Here is a 14,192-nt window from a genome sequence, read left to right on the forward strand (position 1 = left end):
GTACATGTTGCTGTCAAGACAAAGCTAATGCTTCCATATAATTAATACTGTCAGGTACTACTCATATATTAAAAATACATTATAGAATGTCAATATTATATTTTAACAAAAGAATTCTTTTAAAAACTTTCAATTAAGGGCTTGCTTAAATGCTTAAAAAAATTTTTTATACTCTGCATGCACAGCAAAGACAATGAAAATAACAAAATGTTAAAATAAAAACTGATATATAAAGAACATTGAAATGTGGAATCTGATGATGGTATATTCATGTGCAAAATGTATTCAAATTTTTTAATTTTTGTTCAATTATCCAAAACTAAAGAAATTATTTCAACAAAATTATATCTCAAAAGGAACAGTAAATGCATCATTTTTTGACATTTAGATACTCTTCAATTAAAATTAGATTATTAGTTTAATTTGTATTTATTACTTTCAGTTTATATAGTTACAAAATTCATTAATATGAAAAAACAATTCATCATTTGATTTATGCAAAGCAGTGCAAATTTATAAATTTATTTTATATTGTTGAACACAAATATTCAGGCGTAATTTACAAGTGTCAATAATTTTAACTCAAACAGCACTTTAAAAAAATTTGATGTGTAAAACTTTTTTATTCTCTTCAACTTTTCCCATACCAGGAATCTAATTAGTTAAATAAAACAAATTTAAATGTTACTTAAATTACATAACAATTTAATTTCACAAATTCAAATTATCAAATACAAACATATTTAAATAGTCAGTTTTATGAACTCTTATTATAATAAAATAATTAAAATACAAATAAACTAGTATTTGAAGATTTATTTTAAATAATAAACAGGATTAATTAACATAATAGTTTTTTATGTATATATAAAACAAAAAATAGAGCACAATATGGCTCATATTACGTATATAACCTGCCATAATTCTTTGCAAAGCTTTCAATCTTCGTCGGAATCTAGAGCTGCTCTTCTTCTATCAAACTATTCAACATAAAAAGATTTTAATAATTTGTTAACAAATGAATATATTAAAATATATTTTAAAATTATTTACATAAAATATTTTGGATAAATTTTTCTACTAGGAATGGAAGTTATCCACGTGATATCACTGTCACATGGTGGCAGGTAAATACAAACAACAAAAGGCTGTATAGCTATTTAAGTGACCATTAATTTTAATAGATTATATACTTAAATATTTTAGAGTATGTTTGCAACCTGATTGAAAATAATAAAATCAGACAAGTTTGTTATTCTTCACAAGTTCTAAAGGAAAATTTATTAATGATGTCATATCTGAAAAACGTAGTGTAAAGTACAAAGAAACAAACTAGTCTTCAGAATACCTAGTGACGTACCAGCAGAAATGTAAAAGAAAATATATAATGTAACAGCTATTATTTCTATGAATGGTGAAATAATATCAAAATTTGTTCAGTAACCAAATTCTTATACCATATATCCTGCATTCAAACAGTTTAAAAATTTTTTAGCTATCATAAATGAGAACAATCTAAGAAGTTTCTATTATTTTTAAAATGTATATATTTTTAATATATAGTTGTCAGTGACTTATCACTTGTCATTAGAGTAACAAATATATATAATGTTAAATATATACAGGATATCCATTCAAACATGCATCTAGGGAAAAAGAGATCTTTCCAGCAATAAAATAACTGAAGGGAAGCAATTGATGATGATTTAGCATACCAAATAATGTCTGACTGTAAAGGATAAAGATAATATTGCAGATTCATAAAAAAAATTAAGCTGTATTTGTTAGAGAACATGCTCAAAACAACTGCTTTCATTTACAGTGCTTACAAAACAAAAAAGTTGTTGTGAAGCCTATTGTTTTTCTCTGAATTTAATTCTTGTCATCAGGTCAATCTTTGATTTTCAGTTCTAACCTGATAGGGAATACAAATTTATAATGGTGTACTAAGATCATCTAAGTTCATGGTTCTCAAGGCTCTAACTTCAAAGAAAGCAGTAATAGTCTATAACCTAGTGGACATCTCATTGCTTGGGACACCATCCATTCTACAGTCTGTCAATGGTAGGGAATTTGCAAGTATGTGCTGACCAGCTTGAAGGAGTATTGATTGACACTGAAGATCATCCATGGCAAGCCTTGCCACTCACAAAGCCAGGGTAGTGTCAAAAGAGCTAATCAAGATATTAAAAATATGCTATGTACAGTACTTGGATGCAGAATGAAAAAACTGACTCCTAGAGTGAGGGACTATGTTTTGTTCAACTTATGAAGAATAGGGCTTATCATTCTGAGATCACAAGAACATCATAGGAAGCTCTCTTTGGTTGCAAAGCTAAAGTGAGTCTCATGTCATCTTCTCTACCACAAGATGTTTTACAAGACATACAGACTGAGGAGTAGCTGGAAAAAATAATAGAAAGCATTCAAACAATACAAGAAGTTAAAACCAATCATCCTATGCATGAAAAAGAGTCTATTGCACAAAACATGGATGATATTGTAGTTGATGATAGAAGAAACCAATATGGTGATGAAGACATGTTTATCAAAGACACTTCCATTTCTGCTATCTTTGTGTGTTTAAAGGAAAAACCAATAATGCATATGCATGCAGAGAGTGTCGTCAAAAAATTCATAGATTCTGTGGCTATGGCAGTAATGATGATGGAAATGAGGAAATGGATATTTTGTGCACTCTTTGCTTCAAAACTGAGAATGCTGTCAAAGGTAAAATTAATTCTAAATTCAATCTGGAAATTTCCTCCTGCTTCTTTGGAGTTACTTTGCAAATTCCTATTCCTGATGTCAACAAGGGATGAGATGATTCAAACAATCTGTTGACAGTTGTTATGAGCATGACAGAAGACAGTTTTTACTGACTTGGAACTTCTGAAGAAATTTTAAAACAACTGTATATGAGATCACAAATCACTTTATGCCCAAAGAATTTACTCAGAATTGAAAACATTCCTGACTGAAAAATACCTCTCTGGTCAGCTGCTACTGCTCCCTCCACAGGAAGCAGCCAAAGATTCATCAAGTGTATGTGTAAAACCAAGTGCCAAAACATGAAGTGCTTTTGTGTGAAAACAAGTAATATAAAGAAAAATTTTTTAAGTCAATTCCTACTTAGGTCAACAAAGAAAAATTTTATTTTAGTTACTTTTTATTAAATATTTACAATTAATATAAATATGTATATACATATGACAGAATCACAATATTAAGTGGCAAAATAGAGACATTGGAATTGAACCCAAACCATAAAATTTCTTCAATTTTATTTTTTGGGAAAAATCCTTCATTCTAACCACTAAGCCACAACTGCTAACTCACTCTCAAAAATCATTTGGATAAAACGTCTACTTAAAGCAAAAATTTTCAAAATTTTATCAAAAAATTATTGATTTTCGCAAGAATTGAACTCGCATTCTTTGCCTTTATGTGAAAAATACTGAAATCCGTGCATTTTACCGATTGAGCTACTGCCTGTTGATTTCAATTTTCATTACAAACTGCGAAAACTCTATTTAAAGTATTAATAATTAGGTTAATGTTACCCGTGGCATCAAAGACAGTGACGGGGAAATTTTTTCCTAGACACTAGACGACGACAAGGAAATTTATTAATTTGCATAACGTGACAGATAGTACAGGTACTGCCCCCTAACGTTTAGATCATTTGGTATTCTACTTCGAGATTATCCATTGTTAATCTGCTTCCAGATTATCACTCGAGAATCTGATTCGAGATTACCGGAAACACGGCCATCTCAAATGTAGGGGAAAGAAATTTTCCTGTCACCGTCTAGTATCTAAAGAAAAAATTCCCCATCGCCATCTTCGATACCACAGGTAATATTAACCAATAATTAAATTTAATTAATGAATTAATATTTGAAAAAACTGTATTAACATCAAGTGTCATCCACTACAAGTTTAAAAAAATGTATTTGAACTTGAGTGGATGAATAAAAAGTATTTTATTAACAATTGAAAATTTGAACAAGATATATATATATATATATAGGGAGAGTGTGAACTAATAGTAGGAATTTAAAAAACAATGAAATGCAATTCAAAATGCCATTCAAGCCCTTTCTTAATGCAAAAAGTTAATTTTTTTTCTTTTTTTTTTCAGTAAGGAAGTTCTATATTTTATTGATATTTTCTTTTTTCCTTTCTTTATTTTTAATGAAGACCTTTTCATGACTCTCTTTTCAAGTTTTACTTTTTTGTGAGAAAGACAATTAAGTGCAATTTAAGATAAAATTCTTTCCTTCCTTGTCGCAACAAGTAGATTCATATTTTATTCTTTCTTGTTTTCCTCAATAAGTCCTATACTTTATTTTGTATTTCTTTCTTTTTCATATATGTCTTTTCAATAAAAGCCTTTTTATGACTTAGTATTAAAATGTCATAAAAAGGCCTTTATGTCTAAATAGCATTTGTCATTCTATATAATGCCTAGGGAAAGTATATATAATATTAAAATAATTCAGATATTTCATACTTTCCCAAAAATGCTAGGCATTCTATACAATGCCTGCTTTTAATACAATAACAGTAACATATATATATTTTAATTAATAAGCCATAAATTTTTAGTTATGCATAAAGACTTAACTTTGAATTTAAAAAATGAATTGATTTTCATCTTAATTTTTTTTAATCTAATATAATAAATTTATGATGAAAAATTCTAGAAAGTTCAAAAATGTTACTAAAGTTAAGATAGTGACATTTAAACTATAACTAGAACAATTTTTATACTGATTAATCAGTTAGCAATCTTTTCATTTAAAATCTTGTCTTTGAAGTGAGATTACATTATGAAAAATGGAGATTATTAGATTCTGCATAGGCATATATATAAACAGATTCAAGACAGAACACAGACTGTATTATGTCATTCTAAAATATTCTCTTGAAATTTGTACGATAAGTTTATCTGATCACTATTTGTTAATTATTTTTACTTTTTGTAAAAATCCAAACCATCTAAAATGCTTAAAACATGAAATGGAACCTCTAACTTATAAATGGACTGCTGAATATTCAAGAATAATTTTAAAAATAAGTAGATTATTATGTCCATTGAATACATTTCAATTTCAAACCATTAAAATATAATATTCCTTTCTCTGATGTTAAAAGGAATGATAGCAGATTCCTAATTCTCTTCATATCAAGATATGCTAAGAAGGTAAAGTTAGTAATCATCAAAAAAATCTTTGCTCATTAACCTTGAAAATATTAAAAAGAAAATGCTTAAAATTTAAAGTACAAAGAACTTTCAGAAAAGACAGTTTAATATTTTTATATTTTGAATTTATCTTCACACTCAATAATTAATTTTGCATTTTTTTTAAATGCATATAATTTATGCATTTATATCTTATACATGGTACTTCTTGTTTTATAGATTCAGTAAAAACAGTCTTTTGTTTCTTAATTTTTGGCAGTGTGTGTCTGTTTGAAGACATTAAATGTTAGTTTCATTTATTTACATTATTTGCAAACATTCCATTTCCAAACAGAACTCAAATTACTTTGGAAACAATTAACATACGAGGGCAAGGTGAAAAGTTCTCAGCCTAGTAGTGAAAAAATTAGTTTTTTATTTTAAAAATGCATTTATTTCTCAATGTAGTCTCCCTTTAGTTCAATACACTTTGTCCAACGTTTCTCCAATAAGTGGATTCCGTCCCTGAAGTGCAATTCTGGAAGTCTTCAAAATATCCATTTACTGCTGTTATCACCTCTTCACTTGACCCAAAACATTTTCCAGACAAAAATTTCTTAAGATTTGGGAATAGTTGAAAGTCAGAGGGGAGCCAAATCTAGCAAACAGGGAGGATGTTCCAACAATTCATACTTCAAATCCCTCAATTTTCACATTGCCAAAGCACCTTTGTGAGCAGGTGCATTGTCCTGGTAAAAGATGATTTTTTTTTCTTTTGCAAACTAGGCCTTTTCTCTCTAATTTTTCCATCTAGCTGGTCAAGATGTATGTAGTATTCTCCATTAATTGTTTGACCCTTTGACAGGTAGTCAATTAAAAGAATCCCTTTGGAATCCCAAAAAACACTAACCATAACCTTTCCAGCCAATGCAATTGTCTTTGCTTTCTTTGGTGCAGAGCCACCAAGTTCTACCCACTGTTTGGACTGTTGTTTTGACTCAGGTGTAAAGTGGTAAACCCATGTTTCATCCATCATAACAAATCTATGAAGAAAATCAATTCAATCCTTCTTAAAACGGCATAAACATTGCTGAGAAAGTCGATTCCTCATTTGTTTGTGATCAGCATTTAACAAATGCAGCACCCATCTTGCACAAAGCTTTCTCATACTGAGTTCTTCGTGTAAAATGTGCCGTACCCTCTCTTCTGAGATGCCTACAGCCTTAGCTATCTTATACACCTTTAATCGTTGATCATCTAGAACCATATTGTGTATCTTCTCGATATTTTCTTCGGTAGTTGCAGTTTTTGGCCATTCTTCACATGGATCATCTTCAATCAATGTACAACCACATTTAAACTCAGCTGCATATTTCTTACTGTTGATAATGAAGGTGCAGACACCTTATACACTTTTACCAACTTTGGATGAGTTTCTGTTGGCAATAAACCATCCAAAACAAAGAATTTTATGACAGAATGGTATTCAAGTTTATTCATTTTGTCAAAAACATGCAAAATGCTTACTTTAAAAAGCAGTATAAAACAAACTATTTGTCTGATCAAATTCACATTTGCAACAAGTACGCCACCATAACAAAACAGCAATTTCATTTGTAGCAGTGCCATCTATGGGCTAGGCAAAGAACTTTTCACCTTCCCCTCATATTGATAATTAAATAAAATACTTTTAATATATAATAAATATTTAAAATCTAATAAATTATTATTCATAAAATGATTGCTATTATATTCAACTTGAGAATAATTACTTATATTCATTAAAGTCTAATATATATATATATACTGTATATGAATTATAAATATATTCAAATAAATAATTACCTTTACAATTGTTTTTTTCTTTGTCTGTTCACTGACTCGTTCCAATAATGGTATTAGATCAGATTCTTGAAGCTTTAAAAAAATTATTATTGTAAATCATTTCAAATGAGCATATTTAATATTATATCAATTACCATATACCTTTTATTGTTTGAACATTGATATTTGAAGTAAAATAATTAAACAGTATGCTACAAAATAAACAATTTTACTGTATATAAAAGCAAATAACAAATTACATTCAATTTTAATAAGGTTAAAATTTGATTTGATATATTTTTTGAAAAATGAACATCAATAAAAATGATTAGATTATTGTTCTTATGTACTGTACATATTACTGATTAATAATTCTTCTTGATAGTACATGTGTAGGGAACCTGATCTGATTTAATGGATTCCGCCCCACCAGTTTGTCACACAGAACTTGAACAGTCAAATATTTCTACACAAAAAAACTTTCATTTCTAATTCCACTCTTGGAGACCACCACTTCACCCTTCCTTTCTCTACCATGTACCGACCTACTCTCTCCATCCCTCTTCCCGCCTTTTTCCCTTTGGTTTTACGACCCTTTGTCTACATTTCCTATTATTCTGTGCAAATGGATTGCATATGGACCAACAAAACCACAGTTGAGGGAGGACAAGGAGGTCCGATATCACTATAACATGGATACATCAATGTTAACAATAATTGTTATTTGGATAAATAGAAAAACTACATAATCAGGGGTGCACAACCTGCGGCCCGCGGGCCACATACGGCCCCTTATCAATGTTTATGCGGCCCTTGGACGGTACAGGCCAAATCCCTTCTTTCCAAGTTTCTAAGTGTAGAACTTTTCCCTTTCACAAAGTCATTAGCACCCAACTGTTTTATAACTTTCCCTGAAGTGAGAAATGGGGAGTTGTTCTATAAATAAGTCTATTTCTAGCTAACACTCTCTGGTTTAGATATCGAATATTTTAAGACTAATACATAGTATTCTAAAGATTTTTTGAAGAATCAAATAGAATAAAATGATGTTAGAACGTCATTTCCGATGTTATCAGGAAGTTTCTATTTTGGCGGGAAATCTTCAATTTTATGCTTCGGAAAACTTGCTTATTCGTCTAAATAGCGTCAAATAACAAAAATAAGTGAAAATAGCGCTGAAAAACTATGAAAATAACAATTTTTTAGCATTTGTTTACATTCTAGATTCTGATTGGTATAGTCGAATTTGAATCAATCTTTTCTAAAAAGACGCTTATTCGTCAATCTAATGTCATTCAAACTAGAAAAAACTAACCAGAGTTCAAAAAGAAATGTACAAAAAACTATAACAACCAATAATTTACAACAATATCTCTCCATAGACTAAGAATAGAAAAAATTTTTTCGCATCAAATTTATTATTATTAAGTTGGACCAAGAAAATTAATACTGTAATTGGAATAGAGTCATTATGACTGAAAGGAAGCCGTTTGCACTAAAATATTTTGGATTTAATAATTATTACAAACCGCGTCACGCCATAAACTTGTCAACAAAGAGGGTTGTAAAATGATTCCGTGTAGCTAGAAAGCTGCGGTTTCTTTTGTTTGAAAGAAAACAGATATATTTAGGTTATTTAAGTAGTAAATTAATTGGAACTTTTTATTTACTTTTATTTTTACATTCTTTTTTTCGTAAATTTAAAATTAAATTATTATTTTTAATTTTTATTTTATTTGAAATTTAACAGTCGTAAACTGTGATATATTTGTGACAGAAAACAAAAAACACATTGATTCTAGCGCCAATTTGAAACGAGATATCGCAATTTTATTATATTTAAAATATTCAGATTTTCCGCTGCACCGCGTTAATCACTTTTGATTCATTTCTGAACACCGGGGTAAAACTGACGGGCCATAAATATAATTTAGATAAGAATGATAACCACATTTATGATGGATTAGTGTCCTGCACCTGGCATGTTGACGATCTGACTCACAAATTCTGAGAAATAGTGGAGACGCCCGGACAGGGGTCGAACGAATTAAGACCTGCCTGGCCATTTGTCACGTGTGCGTAATAGTCTTCTGTCCCCGCCTCTTTAGTCTTTGGTCAGAGTGGATACAGAACAAAGCACGTGGTAGTCTAGCTTGCCTTATCTCAAACACGATTCATTGCGGGGCTCAGAATTTTCGGCACAACGAGACATTGTTTTGCAGAGTGAACAGTATGGCGCCGGGCATTAAACGCAAGGTCGATCGCGAGAATCGTCAATTTCAAGAAGCGTGGACTAACAAGTACTGTTTTGTGCAACAGAACAACAGCATTATTTGCCTCTTGTGCAATGGAACAGTAGCAGTGCCAAAAGAATTCAACCTGAAGCGACATCATGAAAGCCAACACAAGGATTTCCTTCTGCAAGGTATGGAACGCGAACGGAAAATCCAATCGTTACGACGATCACTAATCAGCCAACAAAATGTGTTCAAGAAACAATCTGGAGAATTGGATGCAGCTGTTGAAGCCAGCCTAGAAATATCTGCTTTAATAGCCAAGAATGGGAAACCTTTCACAGATGGCGATATGATAAAAAAATGTCTTATCATTGCAAGTGAGAAGATGTGTCCTGAGAAGACAAAGTGTTTTCAAGCAATCGGTCTTAACCGCATGACAATACAACGGAGAATCTCGGAAATTGCATCAGACATTTCTGGCCAACTTAATATTTTAGTTGCAAACTGTGCTTATTTTTCTTTGGCTGTGGATGAATCCACTGACATATCATCAACAGCACAAGTGATTGTGTTTATTAGAAGTGTTTCACTAGATTTTATTGTGAATGAAGAATTTCTTGGCATGGCATCACTTTCCATACATACAACTGGTGCTGACTTACTGGTTTATTGAGCGTTTGCAACAAATCAGCACTGGACTTTGACAAGCTATCCAGCATTGCCACTGATGGAGCACCATCTATGGTTGGATGTGAGAATGGCATGGTCACCTTGCTGAAAAACCACCTTGGGGACAGGCAAAAGGAGTTAGTCCAGTATCATTGCATAATTCACCAACAGCAACTTTGTGCAAAGAAGCTGGGATTTGAACGTCTGCTGAAAGATGTCTATGATACTGTGAACTTAATCCGCCGTCATGGACTCAACCATCAACTCTTCAAATCATTTCTTGAAGAAATAGATGCTGATTATGCTGACCTGCCCACGTATACTGAAGTTCGTTGGCTGAGCAAGGCAACAGTCCTCAAGAGATTTGTGGAGCTATTGGGGCCTATTATCACTTTCCTCAAAGAACGGGGGAACACTACAAGGAATTTGGAGGGACAAAGATGGCAGTGTGATTTAGCTTTTTTTGCTGACATTACTGCTTATCTAAATGACCTTAATTTGGGATTGCAGGGAAAGATGCAACTTGTTTCTCAGTTGACAAGTAACATCAATGCATTTATGACCAAACTATCACTTTTCAAGTCCCACATGCAATCAGAGAACTTTACACACTTTCCACATTGCAAGGCCATGAAAGAGAAATACCCACATATGAAGATGGATTACTCTGACCAAGTTAACACCCTCCTTACATCATTCAATGAGAGGTTTGGTGAATTCCAGAAATACAAGATCTATCTGCAACTTTTTTCAACTCCATTTGATGTGAAAGTGGAAGACGCCCCTCCAGATGTCCAACTTGAGTTGATAGACATCCAGTGCAGTGATGAATTGAAATCACAGTTCAAAAATTCTAATCTCACATTCTACGAAGAACTGCCAGATACATCATTTCCAAAACTGAAAGACAATGCTCGATTTTGTGCAAGCATGTTTGGCAGTACCTATGTATGCAAACAAGCGTTTTCGCTTATGAATTTAAACAAGTGCAAAACACGGAACAGGTTAACCAACGAGAATTTGGAAAATCTGCTGGTTGTTTCAACATCTGCCATTACACTAGACATCAAGAAGATTGCTGCCAGCATTCAATCTCAGCCATCGCATTAATCGCTTGGAGGTCCGGCCCCCAGTCAGTAAACTTAATCCTAATTTGGCCCTTCTTCACAAAAGGTTGTGCATCCCTGACATAATAAATTATAAAACTATATAAATTACTAAATCTTACTTAAATGAATTTACCTTTCCTTGAATCTGACCAAGTCTTGCCATCTGAATAAGCATATTTTCTATCATTTTAGCTTTTTCAGGTTTTGCAATACCTATAGTACTTACTGTGAGCAAACAAAAAATTTTTGAAGATTTATTAAAAAGTCTTTCTTATAAAAAAAATATTCACAACTTTAATCTATATCTACTTACAAATAGTTGTTACTTAACGTTAATAAGATCATTAACTTTTTATGATATTATTTAATAATTCAAATAAATTAATTCAATATATACTTTACTACATTAATACTTAAATAAATGTATTTTTATATTCATTTCTTTTCAAACAACTGTTAAGCCAGGTTTATGTTTTGTGAGAATGGAAAAGAAAAAAGAATCTCTCTCTTCTCTTGTCTAATACTCTCTTTCCATAAACATTAATACTTCAAAACAAGAAAAGAGAAACATATATGCATTTTCAGTACTTGCAGTTACAAGTTAGTTACAATGAACACCAATCATAAATCCAAAAAAGAATTGTTTTTCAAAAAAGTAACTCACTTCTCTTTTTAAACAATTTGTTTTGATTTATCACATTTCAATAAATTTTCCTTTTTAAAATTCTCCATTTGATTTTAATTCTAACAAAAAATATTTGTAAATCAGAATTTGGAAAATGTGGGAGAAAATAAGACATTTACTGATCCCAAATAATATGATATATCACATTGTCATTGTATTGAAAAATTTTATGCTCAATAGTTTTAGTTCTTTAGTATATGGGTTACATTAAAAATTATAAATACAGTGCACTGTATATATTAGATATTCTTTTGTATTGGTTAACTACTGGTGTTATAATTATTATGTTGGTGCCATATGTTGTAAGCTGATGAAGGGTCCTTGTACCTGAAATTCATCCTTACCTAAATTTGAAATGTGATTATTAAAGACTAACTTTTTTGTAAAAGATCTGGTCCTTATTTCTGTCAGCCTTGGTGTGATAAGCCCTCCAAATTGTTAAATCCTATTTATTAGGTTATCTAATTCTATCTAATTTATTAAATATTACTGATAAGTAAGTTATAATAGTCTTTCTTCTGATTTATTAACTAAAATTGATTATTTTGTGTAAATACATTCTATTATATTAATTGGTTTATCATAATATTTATCTAGTTTTTAAGGTCTGAAACAAATCTTCTATTTTTCCAAACAGTATTTTTTTACACAGATTTTTTTGAAAACATAGTTACAATGAAAAACCGAAATTAGATGTATTATTTAACTAAATTATTTCATCAAATCTATCATTGTAAATGTAAAATAAATGTAGATTTTATTGCATTTCTAAATATTCTATTTAAGGTGGAACCTGTGAGACATAAATGGAAAACTGTGTGTTATACTTCTGTTATTAATTTATATTGGTTAAAACTGTCAAAGACAGAAACTCAAACAAATATTGAATTGCAAAGCCTTCACAAAAACTGCCACAAAAACACAGTAATGCCAAAATACCTTCAATTTTCTAGTTTTTACAAGTTTTTGTCTTAGAGAAAAAGAGTCCTCCTCTCACACATTATACTATATTTCTTAAGACTTTGTCAATGTTTATTAATGAATTTAATTTTGTATTTTAAATAGTTTTTGTTATAAAAACATGTTCAAATATCTTACAACAACCGTAAATGAACGGGCTAAATTTGGTACTAGAGCTAGGCGTTAAGAACCATCTCTTGTCAAAACTCTAATATCTGAAACCAAACATTTGAAATTATTTTAAAATGTCCTTCATTTCACTTTTATAAACTGAAGAAATATCATTATTATTCAGCATATTAACAACTCTCTTATAATCCAGATATTTTCTGGGAAAAATCATTACTAATCTTCAAAAATATATTCATAAAATTATAATGGCTATAGAATTTTATATTAATAATAATGCAAAATTTCAATATATAATAAATTTGAGATAATAAAATTCATAAATTATGTAAACCAAAGCAGATGTATTGATACTTAGATGGAATAGTTGTTACAACTTTTGATAGGTTGCCAACAGAACCATTTTAGAGCTGAAAGCAGTTGTTAATTTAGTATCAATGTTTTTCCAAAACAATCATTAGTAATTGTTACAAACTTTTAAAAACCCTATCAAAAAAAATAAATAATGACAAATTTTTCATTTTATTTACATTGTATTTTGATTTGTACTTTATCTATTGACATATGATTTGTAATAATTTAAAATAGAGAAAAACTGAAACTGTTCAAAAATACATGTACACGAGTTTACATATTTTAGGTTGAAAACTCAAATTACTTTTCCAACAGTGAAAGAATGTTGATTATGATTGTAATTGAAAATATAATTAATTAATTCTGATATGTGACATAAATCTTCATACTGAATAATAGAATTTCTCAACTATTCTGTATTAGTCACTAAAATGCTTAATTAATTTCATATAAAAGAAATGCTTACGTCTTGCTCTGGCTTCTTGAGTTAAGACTTGAGTTAAAACGTGATTTCTGAATTCCTCTTCTTTAATTTTTCTCTCTTCTTCTTCGTTCTGTCGAGGTCCTTGATTTCCCTAATAAAACAAATAGATGCCATTTAAGAAGAGTGAAGTTTATTTTCTAAATATATCATATTAAAATTTATCTCAAATTAACTGCATATTGCTGCTGGAGTTCTGCTAGACGCTTAGCACGCAACGCTTCCAACTCGGTATCCGCCATTTTTTATAACAACGCCACCTTTCGTTTCGTAATGTTATGAAAATTTCGATTTTATATTATTAACAAATAAATTTAGAAGTAATATTATTCGTTTAAAGTAGGAAAGAAAAAGATTATATTAAAATATCAAATAAAAACATAAAAATTTATTATATGAAATAATTTTAAAATATCACGTAATTTTGTATTGTCCATCAACTTTTTGCGGACATCCATACGCAATGGTGGATTTACCAGAAAGAAAAAACGACTAATTACTCAAGGTCCCGCGCTGAGAGAAACCCCGTCTGGAATCCTCTTCTTTATTATTATTA

The 14,192-nt window shown here is 30.2% G+C and overlaps 1 protein-coding gene across 1 annotated transcript; it reads right to left on the reverse strand.

Moving 5' to 3' along the window:
* Positions 1 to 405: 405 nt before the first annotated feature.
* On the reverse strand, positions 406 to 13,905 carry PDCD-5 (programmed cell death 5). Its single transcript, XM_067274607.1, has 6 exons — positions 13,813 to 13,905; positions 13,622 to 13,730; positions 11,161 to 11,252; positions 7,034 to 7,105; positions 915 to 980; positions 406 to 654 (listed from the first exon to the last, which is right to left on the reverse strand). Exons 1-5 carry the CDS (start codon positions 13,876 to 13,878, stop codon positions 939 to 941), a joined length of 381 nt encoding a protein of 126 aa, XP_067130708.1. The 5' UTR covers positions 13,879 to 13,905; the 3' UTR covers positions 406 to 654; positions 915 to 938.
* Between the last annotated feature and the right edge of the window lie 287 nt (positions 13,906 to 14,192).

This window comes from Centruroides vittatus, unplaced genomic scaffold (assembly GCF_030686945.1).
Source record: "Centruroides vittatus isolate TY-2023 unplaced genomic scaffold, ASM3068694v2 contig_549, whole genome shotgun sequence".
Lineage (NCBI taxonomy): Eukaryota > Metazoa > Arthropoda > Arachnida > Scorpiones > Buthidae > Centruroides > Centruroides vittatus.

Coding starts and splice junctions, on each gene's coding strand:
- PDCD-5 (XM_067274607.1), bottom strand. CDS start 13,878: ATGGCGGATACCGAGTTGGAAGCGTTGCGTGCTAAGCGTCTAGCAGAA. Junction 11,253..13,621: donor TCAAGAAGCCAGAGCAAGAC/GTAAGCATTTCT, acceptor GTTTGCTCACAG/TAAGTACTATAGGTATTGCA. Junction 981..7,033: donor AGAAAAAAACAATTGTAAAG/GTAATTATTTAT, acceptor TATGTTGAATAG/TTTGATAGAAGAAGAGCAGC.